Source organism: Rhincodon typus, chromosome 2, assembly GCF_021869965.1.
Source record: "Rhincodon typus isolate 14 chromosome 2, sRhiTyp1.1, whole genome shotgun sequence".
In the NCBI taxonomy this organism is placed as follows: Eukaryota; Metazoa; Chordata; class Chondrichthyes; order Orectolobiformes; family Rhincodontidae; genus Rhincodon; species Rhincodon typus.
This window is the reverse complement of record NC_063333.1, coordinates 145,089,187-145,115,689: the sequence shown is the minus strand read 5'-3', so window position 1 is coordinate 145,115,689 and position 26,503 is coordinate 145,089,187. Positions and strand designations below refer to the sequence as shown.

The 26,503-nt window shown below is 42.1% G+C and overlaps 2 protein-coding genes across 2 annotated transcripts in view; one reads left to right on the top strand and one right to left on the bottom strand.

Moving 5' to 3' along the window:
- The window catches only part of LOC109936078 (cadherin-6-like), a 220,122-nt gene extending 210,915 nt beyond the window's left edge, over nucleotides 1-9,207 (top strand). The window contains exon 12 of the mRNA XM_048607452.1: nucleotides 9,002-9,207. Within this exon, the coding sequence (XP_048463409.1) occupies nucleotides 9,002-9,126 (125 nt within the window). The 3' untranslated portion in view covers nucleotides 9,127-9,207. The remainder of the gene's footprint in view (nucleotides 1-9,001) is intronic.
- drosha (drosha ribonuclease III) overlaps nucleotides 1-26,503 on the bottom strand; it is a 149,193-nt gene that overhangs the window by 1,407 nt on the left and 121,283 nt on the right. The window contains exon 31 of the mRNA XM_048607409.1: nucleotides 17,288-17,334. Within this exon, the coding sequence (XP_048463366.1) occupies nucleotides 17,288-17,334 (47 nt within the window). The remainder of the gene's footprint in view (nucleotides 1-17,287; nucleotides 17,335-26,503) is intronic.

Below are 26,503 nucleotides of genomic sequence, written 5' to 3'. Positions count from 1 at the left end.
ATTACTAGATTGAGAGAGAGCTTGGCAGGATGGATGCTGAAGGGTCATTTCCCCTTGTTCAGGAGCTGGGTGGGGGGGAAGAGTTTCTGGATGAGGGATCTCCCATTTAAAATGGAGATGAGGAAGAATTTCTTCTCTCAGAGGGCTGTTAGTCTGTGGACTATAAGACATAGGAGCAGAAGTAGGTCATTCAGCCCATCGAGTCTGCTCCACCACCCAGTGAGATCATGGCTAATCTGATAATCCTCAACTCCACTTCTCTGCCTTTCCCCCTTTTCACCAACTTGTGGGAAGAAACTCCTCCTCATCACTGTCTTAAATGGGCAACCCTTTGTCTAGACTCACCCAAAAGGGGAAGCAAGCTCTCCTCATCTATCCTGTCAAGCCCCACCAGAATCCTACATGTTTGAATGAAGTCACCTGTCATTCTTTGAACTTCTAATGAAGCCCAAACGCAACCTCTTCTCATAAGGAAATTACTCCATACAGGGATCAATCTCGTGAACCTTCTTTGGGCTGCCTCCGAGGTTGGTTTAATTTTCCTTAGATAAGGAGACCAAGACAATTTACAGTATTCCAGCGGTAGTCTGACTAGTGCGCCTTGCGTAGTTCTTAGGAAGACATCCCTATATTCATACTCCATTCCTTTTGAAATAAAGCCTAACATTCCATTGGTCTTGCTGAACTTGGATGCTGGCATTTTGTGATTCACACATAATGATCCCCAAAACCCTGTGTGCTTCCTGCAGTCTCTCTCCTTTAATATATTCAGGACCAAGTTAGCAGGATATTTTTTAAGCAGCAAGAGAGTCAAGGGTGATGGAAAGGCAAACAGTAAAGTGGATTGAGGCCACAATCTGATCAACCATGATAATACTGAGAGGCTGAGTGATTTCCTCCTGCTCCTAAATCTTATAGGACTGATGGACTTGTCATAAGGACATTTCTACAAAACTCACTGGGCAAGTTATGAACAGATGGAAAGGACTGTTTCTTCGCTGAACTCACTACTTGGTATTCCATATCCTCTGTCAGTTGTGACAAACTGTTCAAACATCAGTAACAGATATCAAACAAAATTGGGGGATAGTTTTTAATAAGGCAGGTGCAAATAAACTGAAAATAATCTAAAAGAGACTAAAAACAGACAACTTTAAGGCTATATACTTTTCTGGTCACGTCCGGATGGTTTCAGAGCTGCACCGATAGATGCACTGCATTGAAGTCATGCAGTTCAATAAGAACGGATCAGATTCTATAATCCAATTCCTTCTCTCTCTAAAACATATGTAAGTTCATGTACCTGACATTGGACTTGCAATTCCAATACAACACTCCCATTTTCTGTTATCAAGCACTGATGTCATCATAATTTGCTCCAGAAACATTCTCTTTTAAATTTTTCTTTGTTAACAGTCACAGTTTAAAGGCAGCACCTGACTGTTACATGGTGCTATTTGGTGCCTCTCTAAACAGCGTTCACTACCTGTACTTTTGATGAGAAGAACTTTCCTTTATCTTTAACAACAACTCCCCTCCAACTCCTCACTGTATGCAGAGCCCAACCCATAACCTAACTGCTCAACATGAAATCTAGTCTCTGGCTGGAAGACTGTTTCAAGTCCCACAACAGAAACCTGAGCCCAAAAGCCTTGGCTTACATGCAAGTATAGTACTGAAAGATGCTCCACAGTCAGAGGTGCTGTCTTTCAAATGAGGCATTAAACCAAGGTCCTACATCCTCTCCAGCGGAATAAAGAGGCTCATGGCACAATTAAGAGAAGAGGAGTTATCCCTTATGATTTGATTTTGATCTGCAGCCTTTGACATGATCAACAGCTTAATCTTCCTCTACTGTCTTATGCCAATTGTCTGTTGTCCAGTTCCATGCCATTTGGATCCTTTTTGTAAAACCCATTGAAGCCAAAATACTTCCAGTAAATGGCTCCATGTTTGGACTCTGCAGCTCAATGTGTTGATAACTTAGCAGCCAGGTAGGAACGGGATATTTTCTAATTAACCTGTTCAGAGTAGCTATTATAGACCTCTGGAGCAGGTGGGACTTAAACCCAAACCTCCTGGCTCACTACCACTGCACAATAGCACTTTCTCCTTCTCACCACATCCAACACTTGCTTTACTTTTAGTTATGTTCTAACCACCCTGTTTAGAGATGCTGTTACAAATCTCTGGAACAGGTGAGACTTGAACCTGGGCCTCCTGGCTCAAAGGTATGGACACTACCACTGCACCACAACAGCCCTTTAGGAACTCGATTGTGCACTTGAGCTCTGGAGCAGGAACTGAACGTATAATCTTCTGATTCAGAGGCAAAGTTACCATTTAACCCACAATGACACAACCTAATAGTTTTTTTTAAATAATCCATTTTTCTGATCAACCTGTTATTACACACTTCTGGAGCAGGGGGAATTTGAACCCAGGTTTCTCAGTCCAGGAGTAGGGACACTACTACTGTATCACAAGTGCCCTTACAACTGAGCAATTCACTTAGCATGCACAACCTGTATCCAATTAAACAGGATTAGCATACAATTAACATTTTGTATTACACTTTATCAAGAATTTCGAAATCTAACTGACTGGTTCCCCAGTTAACCAGCCTTGCAACTTCAAGAAACAGGATGGGTTTGCTATAGAGGGCCCTTGTTTTGCAAAGCCAATAGTCTTGCTAGAGATCATGAATAATCTTGCAATAATCTTCCTGCAACTGATACAAGGTTTCCTTGCAGCAGAGGAAACCAGGGTGGGGGTGGGGTTATAAGACATGATGGAGATGTATAAAATTATGAATATAGATAGGGTATAGATAGAAGAAACAGTTCCTGTCAGTGAAGGAATCAACAACCCGGGACATTGATTTCAGGTAAGGGGCAGGAGGTTTAGAGGAGATGCGGAGAAATTTTAGACATGATGTGCTATAGGGCTCAATAACTCTACGACCATGGTAGCATGACAAGGCAAGAACAGTAACAACAGTGCTTCTTAGGCTACCAACAAATAAATTTGCAATGTGGTTTTGTAACATAGAACTTTGTTAATTGCTGAAAGCAACTGTCAAAACATATCGTCTTGCACTCATCAGGACAATTCACAAGAAATACTAAAGTAAAATGAAGCAATGTTAATGCTGTATGTACAACATATATGGTGTTTTTCCCTGTACTTCCAAACATCTTGCAAATTGTCCTGACGAGTGTAGGATGAAAAGCTTCAATAAAATGTGTCTTCTCTTGTCAATACTTGAACACCTATGTTGCTTCACAGAGGTCTTATAGTGCAGAAAGAGGCCATTCAGCGCATTGCATCTACATTAGCACTCCAAATGAGCATCATGACTTAGTGCCAATCTCCTGTCTCTAGCAGGTATTCTTGCACATTGGATGACTATTTGTGTAAAAGCAATTCCCTTTCGAATGCCTGAATTGAACCAGCCTTCATCACGTTTCCAGGCAGTTCCACTCACTTGGAATCTGAAGGCAAATAAACCAGACAGCATGACATCTATTTGGAAAGAAAGCAGCTCAGAGTAGTAAATATCAAGCATAGTACATTTTAAAACAGAAAAAAAAATCCAGGCAGGTCAGGAGTGATTGCAAGTGATTACAAGATTAATAGAAGAAATTAACATAACCTATTAAATACAAAGGTGATTTCACATCAGAAATTTATAGCTCATACACTGAAAATCAAATCAGCACAAGATGGATAGTAAAGTTTTGGTCGACAGGGGTCTTCCGTGATTGGTTTTCCCTTAACTACATTAACAATTTTACAGTCTTGACAAATTTTATTCAACTCCACAGAAGAAATATTCGATTAAAAAAAAAAAAGCTTATTTGTGGATGTGTGTGTTCAGGCATGAGAAAGAGCATCTCATGCAGTCTGAATGTGTCAGAATGCCGACTTAAAGCAGACAAAATAACGTTGGGGAACTAGCCAAAGCATTTCCAGCAAACAAAAACAGAAGTTGCTGGAGAAACTCAGCAGATCTGGCAGCACCTGTGGAGAGAAAGCAAAAGTTAAAGTTGAGTCCCATGACCTTGAATTTCTCCAGCAATTTCTGCTTTTGTTTCAGATTTCCAACATTCTCAGTTTTTTCTTTTATTAAAGCATTTCAGGGGGTTATTTTTATTTTAGGTTTCCAGCATTTACAATATTTTCACTTTATAATTAATACACTGCCACCTCTTCTTCAGGACTAGCCTCCGCAGAGGAATCCTTCTCTTCTCTCCACTGTAACTTGCCTGTTTGTCCCTTTCTCCCTTTCTCCCCTGCCCATCTTCACCACTCGGCCTGGGATAAAAGCCCTTGAACCTGACACGATAGCCCGGTCTTCCCTCTCCACTGCCGAGTGTCTCTCTCAGTTTCTGGTTGTATTTCAGAGCTCCAGCCTCTGCACAAATATAGGTGTTTTAGGTTAACTTATAGATTTCAGCATGAAGTGGAGGTACGATTGGCTCTTTGTTGACAACTAGAGAGCATAGTCTCCAGAATTAGGGCCAGACCATTCAGGAGAGATGTTAGGAGGCATTTTTACACAAAGGGTGGTAGATATTTGGAACTCTCTTCCGTAAATGGCAGTGGATGCAGGACCAGTTGGAAATTTTAAATCTAAGATAAATAAATTTTCATTAAGCAGTAAGGGACAGGGGCCAAAGGCAGGTATATGGAGTTCAGCCATAGATCAGCCATGATCTTATTAAATGGTAGCCATGATGTGCAGGTGCCGATGTTGGACTGGGGTGGACAAGGTCAAAAATCACACGCAACCAGGTTATAGTCCAACAGCAGACTAACACCTGAAGAAGGAGCAGCGCTCTGAAACCTTGTGTGTTCATATTAACCTGTTGGACTATAACCTGGTGTTGTGATTTGTGACCTTACTGAATGGTGAAACAGCCTCAAGGGGCTGAATGGCCTATGTTAAATCCTGCTGCATAAGTCATGGAGAAATATGAGTGTTGAAAGTTATAATTGGGTTGTGGTCTGTTGTATATAGATGCAGCTGGATTCAAAAGAGGACAAGTGGGGAGTCTGTTTAACCAAAACCTCAGGCTCTTAAACTTTCTCAAGAGTTAAACTTTCCTGTACTGCCAGTTTTCAAAAATAACTTTCAATCATCTATTCACACACAAGTTCTCGGGAACAGCCAATAAATTGGAGAAACCAGAAACTGAGAAACTTTAAAAGAAACAAATATTCAAATTGTATGGCTAATATAAAATCATGGAGAAGGGGGAATAATTTAACTCCTCCACAATCGGGAACATCTTACCTGCATCTAATCTGTCTGGTCTGGTTTCAAATTTATAGGTTACTATGAGATCCCCTCTCATTCTTCTAAACTCTAGTGAATACAATCTTAAAAAGAAACTCAATCTCTCCTGATGAATCAGTCCTGCCATCCCACAGATCAATTTGGTAACCTTCACTGCATTCCCTCTACCCTTCCTCAGATGAGGAGAGCAAATCTGCACATAATATTTCAGGTGTGGTCTCACCAATGCCCTGTATAATTGCAGGAAGACATCCTTGCTCCTGTATTTGAAGCCTCTCACTACGAAAGTTAACATGCTGTCTCATTATCTCAGCAATGAAGTGCTGGGTGAGAAGATCCACTGTGGCTTTTCCTCACTTGCCAGCCATTAAAAGCCTCAACTCTCCAACTCCATCACTGGCCTCCCTGCTGGGCAAGAAAGGTGTCTAATTCCCTGTTGGGGAAACCAGGGAGATCTGCCTACCAAACCCCTGAAAAGGGGATCCAACTGCCCCAGTTGGAGGCAACTGGGGGCAGCAGTTGGGTGGGAGGTACAGGTATCAGCCTCTGAAAGCCAGCCCTCTGGCCCTGCCTGCGACCCAACTCCAAACCCTTAACACGGAGATTAAAAAGAACATTTAATTACTCATGCTGGATCTCCCAACGAATAGATCTTGATTGGCAGGTGGATTTTAGATCCCAGAGGCTGCAGGCCTCTGACTGTCCAGCAGCTTCTGGCAATCTGGGACACCAGAGTCAAGGTTTAGATGGTCACCTTGACCAGGAGGCAGAATTCATCTCACTGCAGACAGATGGGAAGGTCGTCATCAGATAATATACCCATCCCCAAACAGAGAAAATGTCAGAAAATGATGTCCCCTGTTACAGCAACATAATATTCGTAGTATATAGCTAGCATCGTCCTGTAATCTTCTTCACATTGCAAATTTTAAAAAGCTTAAGAAAAAGTTAAAGCCTATGCATAACATGGAATTCAAAAGCATCAGACAAGGACAGAGTTGGGCTCAAAACGTATTCTCTCATGTCTAGATAGTCAAACGCTTTTCAATGCATAGGCTCACACATGAAGAGCAGGCACATGGGTAAAGACGGTATCAGTGAGGCTAGGCAGTTTCACCTAAGTTCCCTCATGAAATCATTAGCACATAAGACCATAAGGTCGTAGGAGTTGAAGTAAGCCATTCAGCCAATCAAGTCTGCTCCACCTTTTAATAGAGATCACGGCTTATTTGAAAATCCTCAACTCCACTTCCCTGCCTTATCCCCATAACCCTTGATTTCCTCACTGATTTAAAATCTCAGTCTCGAATATACTTAATGACCCAGCATTGACAGTCTCTGCGGTAAAGAATTCCACAGATTCACTACCCTCAGAGAAGAAAATCCTTATCTCTGTCTTTATGACCTCTGTTCCTACGCTTGCCCAAAATGGGAAACATTTTTGCATCAACCTTGTCAAGTTCCCTACGATCTTGTATGTTTCAATAAAATCACCTCTCATTCTCTATATTTAGAATCACAGAATCCCTATAGTGCAGAAAGAGGTCACTTGGGCCCAATGGGACAGCATCAATCCACCGAAGAGCATCCTACCAAGACCTAAACTCATAATCTAATCCTGTAACCCCACATTTACCTGGCTAATCTACCTAGCCTGCATGTCCCTGCACATTCTCCTAAACTCCAGTGATAACAGTGACTCTCTCATGATTATAGCTTAGTCTGGTCTCACCCACAAGTGGAAACACTACCTTTATGCTGACTCTATCATTCTGAAGACCTCTACTAGGTCACCCCTCAGTCTTCTCTGCTTTAGACAAAAGAAAACCAGCCTGTTCAATCTCTCCTGACAGGTTACATCTTTGAAGTTAAGTGCACTTTTCTGGCAACATCTGCAGTTACTCCATAATCTCTTCTACAAAATGGAGACTACAGCTGATTATGGTACTCAGACTGTGGTCCACCTAAGGTTAGATACAAGTTAAATACAACTTTTCTGCTTTTTAATTCTTTCTCTGGAAACGAATTCCAGTGTTTGGTGTGTCTTTGAAATAATAATGGCCATATGGACCTTCATCACTGCTTTTAGTGATCTGTTCATTTATCAGGACCAAAACCCTCTGTTCTTCTCTTCAATTTACAAATTAATTTTCCGAGGAAACAGTGAGTAGAAAGCAGTTGTTCCCCTTGGTCGAAGGATCAATAATAAGGGGGCATTATTTTATAGGTGAAAGGGAAGGAATTTAGAGGGGTCTTAAGGAGAAGGTTTTTCACCCAGATGGTGGTAGGGGTCTGGAATACACTGCCTGGGAAGATAATTGAAGCAGGAAACCTCACAACCTTTAAAAAGTACTTTGATGAGCACTTGAAAAATCATAATGTTCAAGGCTATGGGCCTCTTTTGTACTGTATGGTTCTATGAATGCCTAGGCTCTTTCTCAGACTCAGAGTGAGATGGATACTGTCTATATAAAAGACAGCCAGTTTGTAAATTTGGTTTCTTTCGGAAGCAATGGCATCCTTTATCTTTAGTTTATGCCCTTTTATGTTTGCTGAACAGCACTTATGATGGCAACGCAGACTAGTTAAGGGACTTATTCAGTATCCATTTCAATTTAATTATCTGCCTTAATTTGTTTGTTGCATTGCAAAATGGCTTTGATTGAAGTTATCACCCGACTGAATCCACTCGTGTGTACAGTATTCACAATACCCTGTAATTGGAAAATTATTTTTATTTGTATTTAATTCTTCTACTCTAACCAGTTAATTTGCTTCAAAGACTGGGTTTTACTTCATTCATTCATTTACCTTTTGTTGAAAGCCCCTATTGTTAGCATTACTAAGTGAATAATTTACATGCATTTTGACTGCCTATGTGCTCAATTTCCACCTATTGTCATTTAGCTTCTCTAAACAACACAACATGCTTGTGCAGCCACTTTCCCGCTGTTGTAGCGGACCCATTACAAAGCTCATTCCTGCTCTCGTGGGGAAATGTCATTGAAATCTTCACAAAAAGTCACTCCAGCCATCACAGAAGAACAATTTACCCAATTGGTTTCACTACCAATTGGTGCCAAGCTGTGGAGATGGGGACAGAGGTGGGACTGCTGGATACATCACAAGGGAGTGAAGCAATGATCATCATCTGAAACACATTGTTAATTTCAATTTGTCAGAGACACACAGAAAAGAGAGAGAGAATACAAATATGTAAGCACTCTGAAGGCAACAATGTTTGCTAAACAACAGAATCCACGAGTGTAGAAAAGTCAAGAGGGTCACTTTACAACAGGTTGGAATATTAATGCCGTTCAGAGATGTCTTGGCTACACTTAGAAAAGAAAACTTTCTTTGCCTCATTTTGTAAAAGCAAAACATTGCAGATGATGGATACCAGAAATTAAAATAAAAAGAAGTGCTGGAGAAACTCAATAGGCTTGATAGCATCCATGGAGACAGAAACAGAGTTAATATTTTGAGTTCAATATGACTTTACTTGACATGAATCATTAACCGTTTCTCTCTCCTCATAAATGGTGCTACAGTGCTGAGCTTCTGCAGCATTACCTGTATTTCTCACTGCCTCATATTGCCTGTACCTTGTGTCTTGCAAGGTTTTAACATGTTGCAATGGGATGTGCGAGTGTGGCCTTGGAAAAACCACAATGTAATTGCCTTCTCACTTTTGTCCAGGGTCTGGCTTGGAGATCGGGCAGGCAGTTTGTCATGGAAACATGGACGCAATCTACAGGGAGGGGTTATCATACCAAAATACCTGGGGCCTCACCTCACTGCTGTCAGTGCACAAAGCAATTTAACCGAAACCGCAAAAATGAGTGAATACATTTCAAAATGATAACATTGGCTGTAAAACCTTTTACAAGTCTCAGGATAGTGAAAAATGCTCGAGAAAGCACAATTCTTTCTGTCTCTCCCTTTGTCTCAACTCTTTGGTGCTTTAAAGAAATGTATTTAGTTATTTGGGGGTGTCACAGAGGATGACAGCCTCAGGAGGTAACACAGGCTCTGATTAGAGGTGACTTTGTGATCTGTCTGTCATTCCAGTCACAGCAGAGTAACACCCAGGCTGGTGTGGAGATCCCTAGCTCAGCAGAAGCACCTTTCATTTGGCAGGTAAGATTGAGACGGTGGTGGTGGTTGAGGGGGGTCGGTGATCACAGCCAGAGGCTCAGTGTCTGTGGGCATGAAATACTGCAATCATGACCAAAATTGTGTTTGGGGCGGAGGGTCAACTAACTTCTTCTTTCATCACTTTTTCACTTTATCATTGCCTCCAAGAACTTCTCAGTGGTGAAGTGTCCTCGTAATTTTCCGACAGTGCCCACCTCCCCAGTTGAGGCTTTCCAGGTACAACAGGGCACCAGTGGCATCTGGAGCTTGCCAATCTCCCGTTATAATTTGACCCTTTGAACCTGTTTGGTCAAAACACAAGACTGTGGCAGAGATTCTACATCTTCCCACCATATCCCAATGTCCCTCAATTCCTTTAAAATCCAGAAATTGATTAACCATGGTCTTGAACATGCTCATTGACAGAGTTTCCTCAGCCCTCTTGGGGTAGAGAATTCCGAAGACACACTACCTTCTGACTGAAGATGTTCCTCCTCTTTTCAGTCTCAAATAGTAACCTTTTATTCTGAGATTCCACACGACCCCCCCGTTCTAGACTCCCCAGCTAGGGAAAACAACTTCTCAGCATCCATCAATCAAGCCCCTTAAGAAATTTTGCTTCCTCTATTTAATTCATAGGACGTAGGTGCCACTGTCCAGGTCAACATTTATTGACTGTCCCGAGATAAGAAGGTTGTGATGGGTTGTGATGAGCTGCCTTCTTGAACTGCTGAAGTCTGTGTGGTGTAGACACCCACAGTGCTGTTAGGAAGGAATTCCAGGATTTTGACCCAGTTATACAGAAGGAACAGCAATATATTTCCAAGTCTGTCCAAGTGTGCCTGTAAACGTTCAGAGTTTTTCAGTTTATTTAGTTACTTCATTTATTCATGGGATGTGGATGTTCCTGGCTGAGGCAGCATTTATTGTCCATCACAATTGCCTCAAAGAAAGTGGTGGTGAGCTGCCTTCTTGAACTGCTAGAGTTTGTTTGGTGTAAGAACACTCACAGTGCTGTCAGGGAGGGGAGGGAGTTCCAGGATTTTGACCCAGTGACACTGAAGGAATGACGATATATTTCCATCTTGCTGCAGAAAAATTTGCATCCAATGTTATATGCTTCAATCAGATCACCTCCCAACCTTTCCAAATTTCAGGGAAAATATGTTCAATCTACTCAATCTCTTGCTCATTACACAATCCTTTCAGTCTCAGTCAACCAGTCTAGTTTACCTTGGTTCTATTTCCACTGGGTTAAATAAATCCTTCCTTTCGTAAAGAGACCAGAACTGCACATTGTAGTCCAAGTGCGATCCCATCAATGCCCTGGATTGCTGCAAAAATACTAAGGAAGGGCTTATCAGGCTGGGAATTGGTTTTCCAGCAAAACAGAAATGCAGCAACATTTTTTATTTCTCTTCAAACTATAAATTTGCCAAAAGCTTAAAGGCATGAGGACAAACCATTTTAAGTCAAGTCTATTTGTTCTTGTACATTTCAGAGAAACAAATTGGCAGAAAAAGACAGGGATAATAAATTGTTTTTTAAATGACATCTCGTGTTTTATCAGTGCAGGAAGGGATTTTAAAAAAAAGTGCCTGCTGCTGTGAACTACATTTATAAAGAAATCAGAGAAAATTACTTTACAAAGTGGATCCTGCCAGCATTAATAGCAGATTGAACAATATTCGACATTTCAGAGAGGATAAAAGTTCTCCAGGAGCAGTGTGGCTCAAATAGCATCCAATATTAACATCGTCGTTTAGAATACTGCACTCGACAAGCAAGAACATTGGGATAAAGTTAGCAAGCAATGACCACCTCCAAAAAGAGAGAATCTAACCACTGCTCCTTGACATTCAATAGCATTATCATTACTGAATCCTCCATGATCAACATCCTGGGGGTTACAGCTGACCAGAAACTGAACTGAACTCACCATACAGGGGAGGCAATGGCCTCGTGGCATTATCGCTGGACTGTTAATCCAGAGACCTAGATAATGTTCTGGCAAGAGATAGCAGGAACTGCAGATGCTGGAGAATCTGAGATAACAAGGTGTAGAGCTGGATGAACACAGCAGGCCAAGCAGCATCACAGGAGCAGGAAGGCTGACGTTTCGGGCCTAGACCCTTCTTCAGAAATGGGGGAGGGGAAGGGGGTTCTGAAATAAATAGGGACAGAGGGGGAGGCGGATAGAAGATGGATAGGAGGAGAAGATAGGTGGAGAGGAGACAGACAGGTCAAAGAGGCGGGGATGCAGCCAGTAAAGGTGAGGGTAGGTAGGGAGTTAGGGAGGAGATAGGTCAGTCTAGGGAGGACGGACAGGTCAAGGGGGCGGGATGAGGTTAGTAGGTAGGAAATGGGGGTGGGGCTTGAGGTGGGAGGAGGGGATAGGTGGGAGGAAGAACAGGTTAGGGAGGCAGGGACGAGCTGGACTGGTTTTGGGATGCGGTGGGGGGAGGGGAGATTTTGAAGCTTGTGAAGTCCACATTGATACCATTGGGCTGCAGGGTTCCCAAGTCGAATAAGAGTTGCTCTTCCAGAAACCTTCGGGTTGCATCGTTGTGGCACTGCAGGAGGCCCAGGATGGACATGTTGTCTGAGGAATGGGAGGGGGAGTTGAAATGGTTCGCGACTGGGAGGTGCAGTTGTTTAGTGCGAACCGAGCGTAGGTGTTCTGCAAAGCGGTCCCCGAACCTACGCTTGGTTTCCCCGATGTAGAGGAGGCCACAACGGGTACAGCGGATGCAGTATACCACATTGGCAGATGTGCAGGTGAACATCTGCTTGATGTGGAAAATCTTCGTGGGGCCTGGGATGGGGGTGAGGGAGGAGGTGTGGGGGCAGGTGTAGCACTTCCTGCAGTTGCAGGGAAAAGTGCCAGGTGAGGTGGGGCTGGAGGGGAGTGTGGAGCGGACAAGGGAGTCACGGAGAGAGTGGTCCCTCCGGAAAGCAGATAAGGGTGGGGAGGAAAAAGTGTCTTTGGTGGTGGGGTCGGATTGCAGATGGCAGAAGTGTCGGAGGATGATGCGTTGGATCCGGAGGTTGGTGGGGTGGTACGTGAGGACGAGGGGGGTTTTTTTTGGTTCTTATTGCGGGGACGGGGTGTGAGGGATGAGTTGCGGGAAATGCGGGAGACACGGTCGAGGGCATTCTCGACCACTGAGGTGGGGGGGAGGTTGCGGTCCTCAAAAAACGAGGACGAGGACATCGGAGATGTACGGGAGTGGAATGCCTCATCCCGGGAGCAGATGCGGCGGAGGTGAAGGAATTGGGAATAGGGGACGGCATTTTTGCAGGAAGGTGGGTGGGAGGAGGTGTATTCTAGGTAGCTGTGGGAGTCGGTGGGCTTGAAATGGATATCAGTTTCTCGGTGGTTGCCAGAGATGGAGACAGAGAGATCCAGGAAGGAGAGAGAGGTATTAGAGATGGTCCAGGTGAACTTAAGGTTGGGGTGGAAGGTGTTGGTGAAGTGGATGAACTGTTCAAGCTCCTCATGGGAGGACGAGGCGGCGCCGATACAGTCATCAATGTAACAGAGGAAGAGGTGGGGTTTAGGGTCAGTGTAGCTATGGAAGAGGGATTGTTCCACGTAACCTACAAAGAGGCAGGCGTAGCTTGGGCCCATGCGGGTACACATGGCCACCCACTTTGGAATTTGACTTCAATAAAATATCTGGAATTAAGAATCTAATGAGACCATGAACCCATTGTCAATTGTCAGAAAAACCCATCTGGTTCACTAATGTCCTTTAGGGAAGGAAACTGCCATCCTTACTTTGTCTGGTCTACATGTGACTCCAGACCCACAGCAATGTGGTTGAATCTTAAACTGCCTTCTGGGCAATTTGGGATGGGCAATAAATGCTGCCTAGCCAGCTATGTCCTCATCCCGTTAACGAATAAAAAAAAATACATAAATAGGAGGTCAGATTCTACAAAATTCTGCAACGAGGGTCTTACCTCTTGACTCCCCAGAAGCCAGGAGTTTGATGAAATATTCCCCACTTGCCTCCAACAACAGTCAAGAAGCTTACACAATCCAGGAGAAAGCACCATATCTACAAGAGGGTGGACTTAAGAAGTTGGGTCTGTTCTCCTTTAAAGAGATGAAGGCTCAGAGGCGATCTGATGGAGGTTTTCAAAACTTGACAGAATGCATGGGAGAAGCTGTTTCTGCTTGCAGAAGGAAAACAACGAGAGAGCAGAGATTTAAAGTGATGTGCAAAGGCAGCAGGTGTGTTGTGAGAAAAAAACCTTTTCACTCAGTGAGTGGTGAAGGTCTGGAGTGTGCTGCCTGGAAATGTGGTGGAAGCAGGATCAATTGAGTGTTCAATTGAGTATTGAGTGATTAATGGATCTAAATGGCATGCAGGTCTGTAGGGAGAAGGCATGAGAGAATAGAACTGGTGTAAGCATGAAAGGCCAAATGGCCTCTTTCTGCATTGAAGCAATTCTCGGATTCTGTGACATAATGGCACAACCAGTGGAGCTCCTAAAGAAAATGATTGTTAAAGAAATGTATGGCAAAACAAGCATTAAAATCTGTTGACAGATTCCAAGGTATGAGAAACTCTCCCTCAAGAAAAGTAACTGCACATCACTGTTAAAAATTATGGAAAAATTTACAACAGTCTATCTTGAGCCAGGTTCTCATTGCAGGCGTGAAGAGGACGAAGATTATGTGACTGTAGCAAGCTGATTTAACATCAGCATGCAAAGCTCTTCAAGTACAGTCACACTGTGATTTCCCCATATTGAACTGTATGGAGAGTGCCTGAACCAGAAAGGAGTTTTAGATTTTTCTCAGTGACACAAGTAACATCAAATCTCTGGCTTTGTACATTAACAGAACAAACAGAAACTAAAATAGCTTAAAACTATATCTGATGGCTGCACTGTTAGGACAGTATAACTGAATTTACAAATATGGCTCTCAAGCTAAGTGCTTGTTTACAGAATTAATGACCTCTCAACAAATGTAATCTAAGAATTTTTTTCTCTAAGAATAGGAAGGCAATTCAACCAACACACAGTGGTATTCTTCCTACCTCCGAGTCAGGAGGCATGGGTTCAAGTACAAATTGTTCCAGAGGTATGTCATAACATCTCTGAACAGGTTGATTATAAAATATCTACAAACAAATGAATTAGGACCAAAAAGTGGCCACTCAACCCATGAGATAGCATGGCCATTCAATAACATCTAGGTGATCTGATTAGTCTACATTCGCACTTACCCTCCCCCGCCCGATAATATTTCATCTTTATAAACCAAAAATCCACTTATCTCTGCCTGAAAAATCTTCAAAGTTGCTGCTTCTACTGCCTTTTAAAGCCTGACAACCTCAGGAGAAAAGTGTCTCCCCATTCCTGCCCTAAGTGGGCAAAACCTTACTTTTAGAAGTGTAAACAACTAATTCCAGATTCCTCACTAAGAGGGAACATTCTTTCCACATCTACCCTGTCAAGCTTACTCAGGACCTTATTTATTGCAAGCAAAGGCTCTTACTCTTCTATACTCTGTAAGACAAGACTACCATACCCAATCTTTCCTCATAAAACAAACTCACATTTCAACAGATAAAAAAAAAAGAAAAACTTGCGTTTATTTGGCTTCTTTTATCAGAGGATGTCGCGAAATGTCAGAGTCATACAGCACAGAAACTGACCCTTTGGTCCAACTTATCCATGCCAAATTTCCAAAACTAAATTTATCCCATTTGCCTGCATTTGGCTCATAGCCCTCTAGTATCCATGTACTTATCAGAATTTTTTTTAAATGTTGTAACTGTTTATGCGTCCACCAGTTCCTCTGGCAGTTTATTCCACATACAAACTACCCTGTCTGTGAAAAAGTTGCCCCTCAGGTTCCTTTTAAACCTTTCTCCTCTTACCTTAAAAATATACCCCCTGGTTTTGAATTCCCCCACCTTATCTATACCCCTCATGTTTTTATATATTTCTATATAGTCACCCCTCAACCTCCAATGCTCCAGTGAACAAAGTCCCAAACTATCCAGCTTCTTCTTATAACTCAAATCTTATAGTCCTGGCAACATCATGGTAAATCTTTTTTGAACCCTGTCCAATTTAATAATATCCTTTCTATAGCAGGATGACCAGAACTGTACAGAGCGCTCCAAAGGTGGCCTCACCATCGGCCTATGCAACGTCAACACAAGTTTCACCCATATCTCTTCAGTGGACAATCCCTCCGAAATATCTGAAGTACAGCAGTAACGTCTTCCTTAATCAAAAACGCCACTTCCCCCTCTTTCTTGCCTCCTTTTTTAATCCTTTCTGTAGCATCTAAAACACGGAACATTAGCTTTACAGTCAATGGAATACTTAGAAAATGTAGCTACTGTTGTAATATAGAAAACATAGCAGCCTATTAACACACAGCAAGTTCCCAGTAACTTTGTGATGGCAACCAGATACTAGACTGACCATACACGCACAGTGGCTACAACGGCAGGTCAGAGGCCAGGAATCCTGCTGAAAGTAACTCACCTCCCAACTCCCCACAGCATGTCCACCATCTACAAGGGAGAAGTCAGGAGTGTGATGGAATACCCTCCAATAACTTGGATAAGTGCAGTTTCAACAACACTCAAGAAGCTTGACATGAACTAGGACAAAACAGCCTACTTGAATGGGACCACATCCATAAGCATCCATTCCCTCCACCAATGCTCAGTAACAGCAGTGTTTACCACCTAGAAGATGCTCTGCAGACATTCACTGAAGATCTTTAAAATAGCACATTCCAAACCCACAACCATTTCCAATTGAAGGACAAGGGCAACTGATACAAGGGAGCACCACCACCCACAAGACCCCTCCAAGTCACTCACCATCCTGACTTGAAAATATATTGCCATTCCTTCAGTGTTACTGGGTCAAAATCCTGGACTCTCTCCCTCAGAGTTGTGGATCTATCTACAGCAGGTGGACTGCAGTGGTTCATGAAAGCCTATGTGTGACTACAGACCCTCAGGTACACGGTCAACTCTTAACTGCTCTTGAGAGCAATTCCGGGATGGTAACAAATGCAAGCCTTGTCAGTGACACCCACATTGATGAGGAAAAAAAACCAAAGCCTCTGGAGGTTGAAGTCGGGAATTCGATTAACACTGAACACTGTGAAGTCACTCCTCAGGCTGCATGAACTTTCCCTACAACATCCAACGATTCACATGAATTGACACAAATGGGACAAAACATTCTGGATTTCAATTTTTCTGTCTGCTCCTGAAAAATGGTGACGTGCGGAGTGGTTTCACAGACTAAGCAAACAATCCAAAAGGATGCAAAAGAATTGCTTTCATTTTTGTAATCATCTGAATCTCGTTCATAAAAGGTGATTAGTTCTCCATGGGATGATAGGGAAGAGGGAGCACAGGGGTAGGTGCTTCAGGTGGGGTGAGGGAGCACAAGGAGGACACACCCCATACATAATCCCAACTGCACGAGTATCCTGGTGGATGCCAACCCAAATTTAAAATCCAATAGGATTCCAATGGGAGGAGGTTCAAATCCTGTCCTTCTTACCCACTCCTCAGGTGAAGGATTCTCACTGCATTAAATGAATGAAATCACCTTCTCTTTAACAAGGAGAATGAAATTCCGGCCTGGATGTGTCAAAGGCACTTTCTATTTGATGGTTTACAGGTTCAGACTTTTCTGTAACATACCTTCTGAATTATGTCTGTCATTTACTTATATGTCAGTTTCAAACCAGTTCATTTCAAAAGTACAATCAAGTCTGTTTCTGAATTTTCTAACAATTGTGAAAGGAAAGAAAAAGATAGTAAACCTTAAGAAGAAAGATTCTCTTACATTTTTCCAATGCATCCATGGCAGCTCCCATTTCTGCTTGTTGAATACTGTTAGGAAAAGAAAATAGTTATTAGTATTACAAGCCAAAGCATGGGCCAGCACCATATTGCAAAATGATTTCACTAAATCGAGCAAGCTTCTCTTATCTACCATGGGGTAGGCATAGCCTGGGGAGTTGGTGAAAGGTGGATGAGACTTCATCACTTCCTGGTTGTCAGGCCAGGAACGAATCTGGTCTTTTTTATTTGCTGTGTTAGACATTGCTCAAACCCATTAATAAAAACAGCTGAAATGTATTTTCTTTCAAGACAGCGTCTCCAGTGAAGTAGACGACATGTATTTCAGTCAAGCTGCTGGTGGGAATGACACTTCTACTGAACAGTCTCACCACCTCTGACCTGACCTGACACAATGAAGTAACACCAAATGGTTCCTTTCACACTTGTGGTAAGAAAAGAAAGAAAGAAAGAAAGAAAGAAAGAAAGAAAGATCGAGCATCATATCACTTCCAGTCCTGAATAAAAATCATCATGGACAACGCAAGAAACATCATTGAAACATTTGTTTCTCCTTTCTAAAATGTTGCTGAGCCTTAATGACAAAAATAAAAGGACTTTTTGAGTCTTAATTGCTGGCATGTCAAATAAATTCTCCAATCAGCATTTTCATTCAGCATCTAGGTGGAGTTGGGTGGAGAGTCATGAGCATCTCTCCAGGGCCAACTCAGCCAACTATTTCCACTTCTTACCATCTCTCTTGCCACCTCCTCCAGGAAGGGGAAAATTGAGTTCATACTGTCCAACATTGGATGCAATTCCACAATTGGACAGCACTTATTAAAAATCATGACTGTGCTAAGCATTATGTAAACAACCAAGATTAAGATTATCAGCCTGCTTGCAACCAAACTCAATTATGCTTGTTATAACATAATTATATTCACATTCAACACCCTGTCCTTTATAAACTGAAAGGATGGGTCCATTTGGGGCCGCATGGTGGCTCAGTAGTTAGCACTGCTGCCTCATAGTGCCAGGGACCTGAGTTCAATTCCAGCCTCAGGTGACTGACTGTGTGGAGGTTGCACATTCTTTCCGTGTCTGTGTGGGTTTCCTCCCACAGTCCAAAAGTTTGCAGGTTAGGTGGATTAGCCATGGGGATTGGGGGGGGCATGGGTGTGGGCATGGAGTCAGGGTCCACCACCTTTATTCGCAACTTAATGGATGTTTCAGTATCACATAAGGCCATCAGAAACAGGAGCAGGAATAGGTCATTCAGCCCATTAAACCTGCATCACCATTCTATAGTTTTCTGACTGATCTGCCCCAGGCATCAATACCTCCTTTGTCAATTCATCACTGCTCTCAACCCTCTAATATTTCAAAAATCTATCTACTTCCTCTTTGAAAACTTCCAGTGATCTAGCCTCCATAACTCTCTCAGGAAGAGAATTCCAGACACTCACTACTCTGAGACACGAAACTCCTTCGTATCTGTTTTAAATGAGTGTAACCTTACTCTGTAAATAAGTCCCTTAGTTCGAGATTCCTTTATTAGTGGAAATATTGTCATGACATCTTCCCTATCAACCTCCCTCAGAATCTTGTATATTTTAATAAGATCAGCCCTTATTCTTCTAAACGCTAATGGGTAAAGGCCTAACCTGTTCAGCTATTCTTGTTAAGTGTGGTAATACTATGGCTTTAAGAGGTGTATTTTGCCCTTTGATTTTTAAGAAGAAAGGTTGTAACGTGCCAATCGGTCTGCTTCAAAGCCCTTAACATAAACAGCTTGTAAGGCCTTGGGGTTTTTTTCCAAAAGGTGGAAACAACAGAGGCAGTCTGAATGGTTAGGGTCAAGCTCTCGCAGGACCAAGATTTTTAGTTTTTCAGTAGCAGTTGCTGGGTGTTGAAGCTGGGTTTGGAAGCTGCAGTACATCTCCCCTTGTTACTCTATCTCACAGTTTTCTCTTGATGTTTTTCTTGCTGGACTGGAGAATTGCTTGTGACATAGGCTTTTTTTAAAACCGAATTTGCCTTTGCCAAGGATGTACTTATGGGTTACTACTATACTGGAACAATTACTGTTCAACAGTTAAATAATCTATTATTCTGTTAATTTTCTAGTCGAGTTAGGCTATTCCAATTTCTTCTTTCTTTTATTGCATTTTAACTACAGTGTATGAATAAACAGTGTTTTGCTTCAAACCTGGTAGCTTGACCAATCGGATTGCATCCGGAATGCAATGCCTGGCACTTGCCTTGAAAATAAGAAAAAGTTAGGATCTCAGTTATCTTAATATATTTTGACAGGGTTTGGTCGGGTCCATAACAGTTAAGTTAACCCCTTCATCTCAGGAATCAGTCTAGTGAATCTCGTTGAACTGTCTCCAATGCCAGTACATCAAAAACTGTGCACCATACTCCAGGTGTGACCTCAACAGGACAGTTGTACAGTTGTGCCAAGGCTTCCCTATTTTTAAACTCCAAACACTTAGCAATAAAGGCCAAAACTCCATTTGCCTTTTTAATTACCTGCTGTACTGATGGACTAACTTTTTTGTGTATTACGCACAAGACGACTCAGATCCCTCCGAGCTGCACATTTTTGAAATCTCTCTACATTTAAATCATTGAAGAGGAGCAGACTTCTTCCTAGATTATTCAAAAATGTTACTTCTTCCCAATCTCAGAAAATCAGTCTATTCTCCAGTACATTTTCCTCCTTTTTCAGAGTATCAAAATATGGTTGACTTCGTGCAGTGACTATGAAGCTAGTGGGTCTTTACTTTTGACTGATGAGCCTCTCAAACTCTATACAAGATGATGTCACCTTGAAAAATTGTACAGGGTTGTTTCAGACCAGATTTGGAAGACTACAGTTTTTGTACGCAAGAAGGCATATACTTGTCTTAGATGTGGTACAGCAAGAGTTCACTAGAGATTAGTCCTTCAGATGAGATGGTAGTCCTTTGAGGAAGGTTCAAGTAAATTGACCTTATAAACTTGGAAGTTTAGTGGAATGAGAGGTGATCTCATTGAAACATAGAAGATTCTGAAGGCAAAATACTGCAGCTGCCAGAATCTGAACAAACAGAGAATGTTGGAGAAACTCACCGGGTCTGGCAGCAACAAAAGTAGTTCTGAAGAAGAGTCATACCAGACTTCAAACATTAACTCTATCTCTCTCTTCACAGATGCTGCCAAACTGGCTGAGTTTCTCCAGCATTCTGTGTTTGCTTAAAAATCTGAGGTAGTTAAATAGGGCCAACACAGAGAGCCTAGGGAATCTAGAACACAAAAGCACATCCCCTAGATATAAATATCAAACATTTAATTGATCATCATAAGACCTTAAGACAAGGAACAGAATAGGCCATACAATGAGATCATGGCTGATCTGATAATTCACAACTCCACTTTCTTGCTTTTTCCCCATGATGCTTGATTCCTTTACTGATTAAAAATCAGTCTGCCCATCTCAGCCTTAATATACTTAATGACGCAGCCTTGATAGCCCTTTGCAGTCAAGATTTCCATAGATTCACTACCCTCAGAAGAAATTCCCCATCACGTGTAAAATGCATGAACTCTTATTCTGAGATTTTGGACCAAGATGAAGATAAATTTGTTCACTCAGAGGATTGAGAATTGTCCGAGAGCTGTGGAAGCTCTATTTTTGAATATATTCAAGACTGAGATTGATAGATTTTTAATCTCAGAGAACCAAGGGTTTTGGTGAAAGATTGAAAAAGTTGGGCTGAGGAAAATTGGTCATGATTGTATCAAATGGCCAAGTGGTCTACGCCTGCTCCTAATCTTGATATTCTGATCATTGATCTTCGAGATGAAAATACAATGCTGTAGCCAAATGCATGTATCATAATCAGAATGAACCTTACGGTTCAGTTTCTGACAGTGATCAAGCCAATCAAATCAGTAACTCATGGGACACAGCGATCCTAGACTGTTGGCTGAAAGAGTTTTTTATTTACAGTAAGAGAACAAGTACAACTCTTTGGCTGTGGATTTCCAACTGTTATTTGGCCAGTTGGGAGGAGATCAAGTGTTGTTTGAAACCACTACCGTGAAGCACCTTGGAGTTTTCACAATGCTAAAGCTGTTGGACAAATCCAAGCTGCTACCTCAAAATATGAGCAGAAGACTGTTAGTTGAGAAGCTTTCAGTGTACAACAGGCCTGTACCCAATCCACAATGGGCAACCTGAGCTTCTTCTAGACAATGGCAAACATAATGTCTCTCATCGACTTGGAACTGACCAAATCACAAACTTATTTCATTCACACCAAATCCCATTTCAGACAAAAAGAAGTGATTAGAAAATTACTGCAGTTGCTGGAAATATGAAACATATACAGAAACACTCAGGTCAGTCAGAACCTGTGAAGAGAGACACAGATAGTTGAACTTGATGCTCGGTCACCTGAAGGTTCATTGTCTTGCTCTGTCCAAGAATGTTTGCTGATCTGCTGACTTAATTCTAGTGTGTTCATTTCAATTCTGTTTCTTGCAACAATGCTGAACTCTCTCAACGACTGGAGCGGAGCTTCACTAAAGCACAGAGGATGCCACTGGTGCCTGCATCAGGAACACCAAGAGCAAACGCAGCTCAATCCCTGCATCAGTCCAGCATGTTATTCACCATATCAGCAACAACATCTAAACACCCATCTCAGCTCAAGCATCCAAAAACTATCATGTGAAATGCTGCCCCTTTTAAGTGGAAACATAAACACAGAACTGAGGGCCATTTATTGAATTAGAGCTGAAGGACTGCAGGGAAGCTGTGACCCACTGTTATCTCACTCTTACAATTTTAGTACAAAGCAGATTACACCAAGAAAGGATTCTGGCTGAACTTGTCTTTCCCTGAGGTGCTGTATGACTACCATCATGACTTGGCTTGGCAGCAAACTCCAAGGGTTTTGAGCTGTAATTATATCCTTCACAGAATAAGATCAACTACCAGATCATAACTCACCAATAAAAATGAACACCTAGCATTAAGAGGCAACCTTCATTGTTTTTCCTCATATTACATTTAAATCACAGGTCTCAGAGGTAAGAAACAGACTAGAAGCTAATCTTGCAGTTAGCTCTGCCTCGTACAGTCCCTCCTCCCCACTAAATTTATGCTGCAGCACTTGGCTCACAGCTAATTTTACTGCATACTGCTGAATTTCTGTGTCGGAGATTATCAGAAAAATAAATCATTAATGCAATTCAAATGTCGTTCTTAATATTTTCTAGCGATGGTTCTGCAGGTAGTTGTGTTGGCAATGATATTTAATCAATTTTCTTATACTGAATTAAACTCCCAAAATGTCACAGGAATTACAGACAGATTGCAAAATACCAAAATAAATTCAGACTTTTTTTTCCAGAAAGTTCCCTGCATGATGAAATGTGGCAGACTTAACCCTTTTCTCTGTTTGCTCTTGGGATGTGGGTGTTGCTGGCTGGGTCAGCATTTATCATCAATCCCTAGTTGCCCTGAAGGAGGTGATGGTGAGCTGTCTTCTTGAATCGCTGCAATTATCTGCTGTAGGAGACCAATGCCATTCGGGACGGAGTTCCGGGATTTTAACCCAGCAACAGTGAAGGAACAGTGATGCATTTTCAAGTCAGGATGGTGAGTGGCTTTGAGGGGAACTTGCTTGGGGTGTTGTTCCCATGTATCTGCTGCATTTGTTCTTCTAGATGAAAGTGATGGAGGGTTTCAAAGGCACTGCTAACGAGTCTTGGTGAACTTCTGCAGTGCATTTTTTTGGATTTTTCCTGTTTTTGTGTGCACAGAACATACCTCGGCAATTTTCCACATTGTCGGGAGATGCCAGTGCTGTAGCTGTATTGAAAGTTTTGGCTAAGGCTGTGTCAAGTTCTGAAGAACAAGTCTTCAGTACTATTGTCGGAATGTTGTCAGGTCTCTCAGTCTTTGTAGTATCCACTCCCTTTAGCCATTCTTAACATCACGTGGAGTGAATCAAGTTGACTGAAGACTGGCATCTGTGATGTCAGGGACCTGTGGAGGAGACCAAGGTGGATCAGACACTTGACATTTCTGGCTGAAGACTGTTGTAAATATTTCAGCCTTATCTTTTGCACTTACATGTTGGGCTCTTGCATCGTTGAAGATGGGGATATTTGTGCAGCCACCTCCTCCAGCAAGTTTGTAAATTGTTCACCACCATTCACAACTGCAGAGTCTTGGCCCGAAACGTGAGCCTTCCTGCTCCTCTGATGCTGCTTGGCCTGCTGTGTTCATCCAGCTCTACACCTTGTTATCTCAGAGTCTACATCTGATCTGTTTGGTTGTGGGATTGCTTAGCTGTCCATCACGCAGTGCCTATGCTATGTGACACACAAATAGTCCTGTTTGGTAGCATCGCCAGGACGATATTGCATTTTTAGGTAAGACTGATGCTGCTCCTTATATGCCCTCCTGCACTCTTCATTGAACGAGAGGTGATTCCTTGGCTCGATAGTAATGGCAGTGTGGGGGATATGCCAGACCATGATGTTGCAGATTGTGCTGAAGTACATTTTGCTGCTGGTGGTGGCTCACAGCATCTCATGAACACCCAGTCCCGAGTTGCTAGATTGGTTCAAACTCCATCCTTTTAGCATCGTAATGCCACACAACAGAATCTACATAAAAATAATAAAAACTGCAGAAGCTTGAAATCTGAAAATTTAAATCCCTTCTCACTGTCTAACGCCCCAAACACATTTTCCAGGCAAAACAATGATCACTTGTTTTTTTTTTCAATTTTGGTCTACTCTATACCTTCTCACACTGCAATCTCCTCAACACTGGGGCCATGGGGGTGACCACTTTGTGAAATACTGCCGTTCAGTCCACAAGAATGACTGCAAAGCTCCAGGCATTCCTGATTGTAATTCTGCACATCACACTTGCTCTGACCACGACGTGCTATTTGGTTCTCATGAAGCCCTAGTCACAAAACCTCAGCTTTCCATTTCTGGTCTTCCATCTCAAAATTCATTCAGAAATTTCAGATCACAATTTCTGCCTTTTATTCTTGACAGAATTTGTTGGTGGTCATTCTGCTTTTTCAATTTACACCTCTTCTATACACACCTTTTCTTTCTTCATTTGTCCTATAGCTTACCTGCACCAGTATCCTATTGTCATCTCATCTCTCCTGGGACCCTCTCATTTCTTCTTTCCTTTTCTCCCCCCTATCTGTCTAAACTTTCTCCAGAAAGATCAGCGACCCGAAACATTAACACCATTTCTTGTTCCACACAGGCTGCCTGACCTGCTGAGTAAGTCTGGTAATCTCTGATTAAATAACAAAAGCCTTCCTTGGCCCTGCACTGTCAAAAGATGCATTCTCGGCCAGAAAAAAAAATGAATACATTCAAAATCTGACCAGATCCTTGACAGTGAAGTCAAGAGACAGATCTCCTTTTATAGGTTCCACAGCTATTGAAAGCTAACATCCCGCTGTTTAACACAGCACTGCTTTGAGAATCAACAATTTGTGTCAAAGAAAGGGTTAAGTCACACAGGAAATTGAATACACCCACAATGGTTAATTATTTTCTGTTATTTCTACACAATACCTCTGCATGATTTTTACCACAATGGTGATTACAATCATTAGCTTTCAAATGGGTTATGATAAAGGGTAATTAAACATTCAAATGCTTCCATTTAAGATGCTCAGTGTTGCCTATGCACATTTTTGTCCTGTTCAGATCTGTATAAAGCAGAATGCTGATATTTGTCATGCTATCTGGACGTTTTATTATTCTTAGTCAGACTAATTTATGTGGATGCTGTTTTATTGTGGCTACAGCTTTGGGAGTGGTACCTGTGCTGGACAAAGTGGGGCTAGTGGAGCAGAGTTATCGCTGATTCTGGTCAGGAAAATTAATGTTTAAAGAGGAGCACAAGGACAAATCAATGGCATTATAGTTTAAAAAAAAAACGGTGAAAACACAGTTTACAACATTCCCATCGAGTCTGGTGATCCACTTGGGAACTTTGAAACTTGACAACAATGCTTATTAAACCCAGTCGCCTGTTTAAACCCAGCAGCTGTGACAGACAACCTCCTTGAAGGAATCCAGTGATTCTTAGCTAAAATACATTTGGCAGAAATAACTCCGAACTTGTTATACACAGGTTTTACCAACAAAAAAGCAATATCATTCCACATCAATGCCATACCTGCACTGTACCTGGTTGTTGTGTGCTAACTCCTCTGAAAATTTCACAGCAGCCCCAATGTCAATTCTGTTATTATATGCAATTGTGCTTTTCTCCATCCCAGGTAAGTCCTGTCACTTCAGATTAAAGTTGGTCATCACAGGCCAATTTGCCATCAATTAAAACAGTACATCAAAATGAAACCGCTGGCAAAAGTTACAATTGTTGTGTCTCTATGCTGTTGGTTTGCTTGCCAATTCATGGTTTCTTCCCCTGGATGGCACTGACACAATCCTGATCAACCAAAACCACTACCTCCAGGTGGCCATTACTTACATGTGAGTTTTCATCAATGCTTAAGGCAGCACCTAGGCAAAAAATTCCACAGATTCACCACTAGTTTTGACCAGGTGCCTTTCAATATCCACTGTTTCCTAAAGTTTTCACAGGCGTTGTCCGTGTTTTACCCAAGGCAGGCTCTATCCTGCTGACAATGCAGCTCTAGCTTGCCTTCGTACAACTGTGGTTTCCATTTGCTTTTACAATATGATGGGGATTGGTTAGTTCAGTTGGCTGGATAGCTGGTTTGCAATGCAGAGTGATGTCAACAGCACAACTTCAATTCCCATACCAGCTGAGGCAGCTGTTCTCAATTTCTCCCTTCCCTATGATGTGGTGACCCTTAGGTTAAACCACCACCAGTCATCTATCTTTAACTGGAGAGCAGCCCTATGGCGATTTCACTTACTTCACAATACGATTGATAAATGAACCTTTAACAGAAACAGATTTAACCCCATTCAGCATCCATTGTCTCTCATTCTCCTATACCCAAATTTTATTTTTTTTTTTAAATTCTCTTCTGGAGTCACTGGTTGGCCAGCATTTATTGCTGTTATCCTTGAGAAGGTAGTGGTGCTAAAATTGTTTCAGAGATAGTAGGAACCACAGATGCTGGAGAATCTGAGATAACAAGGTGTAGAGCTGGATGAACACAACAGGCCAAGCAGCATCAGA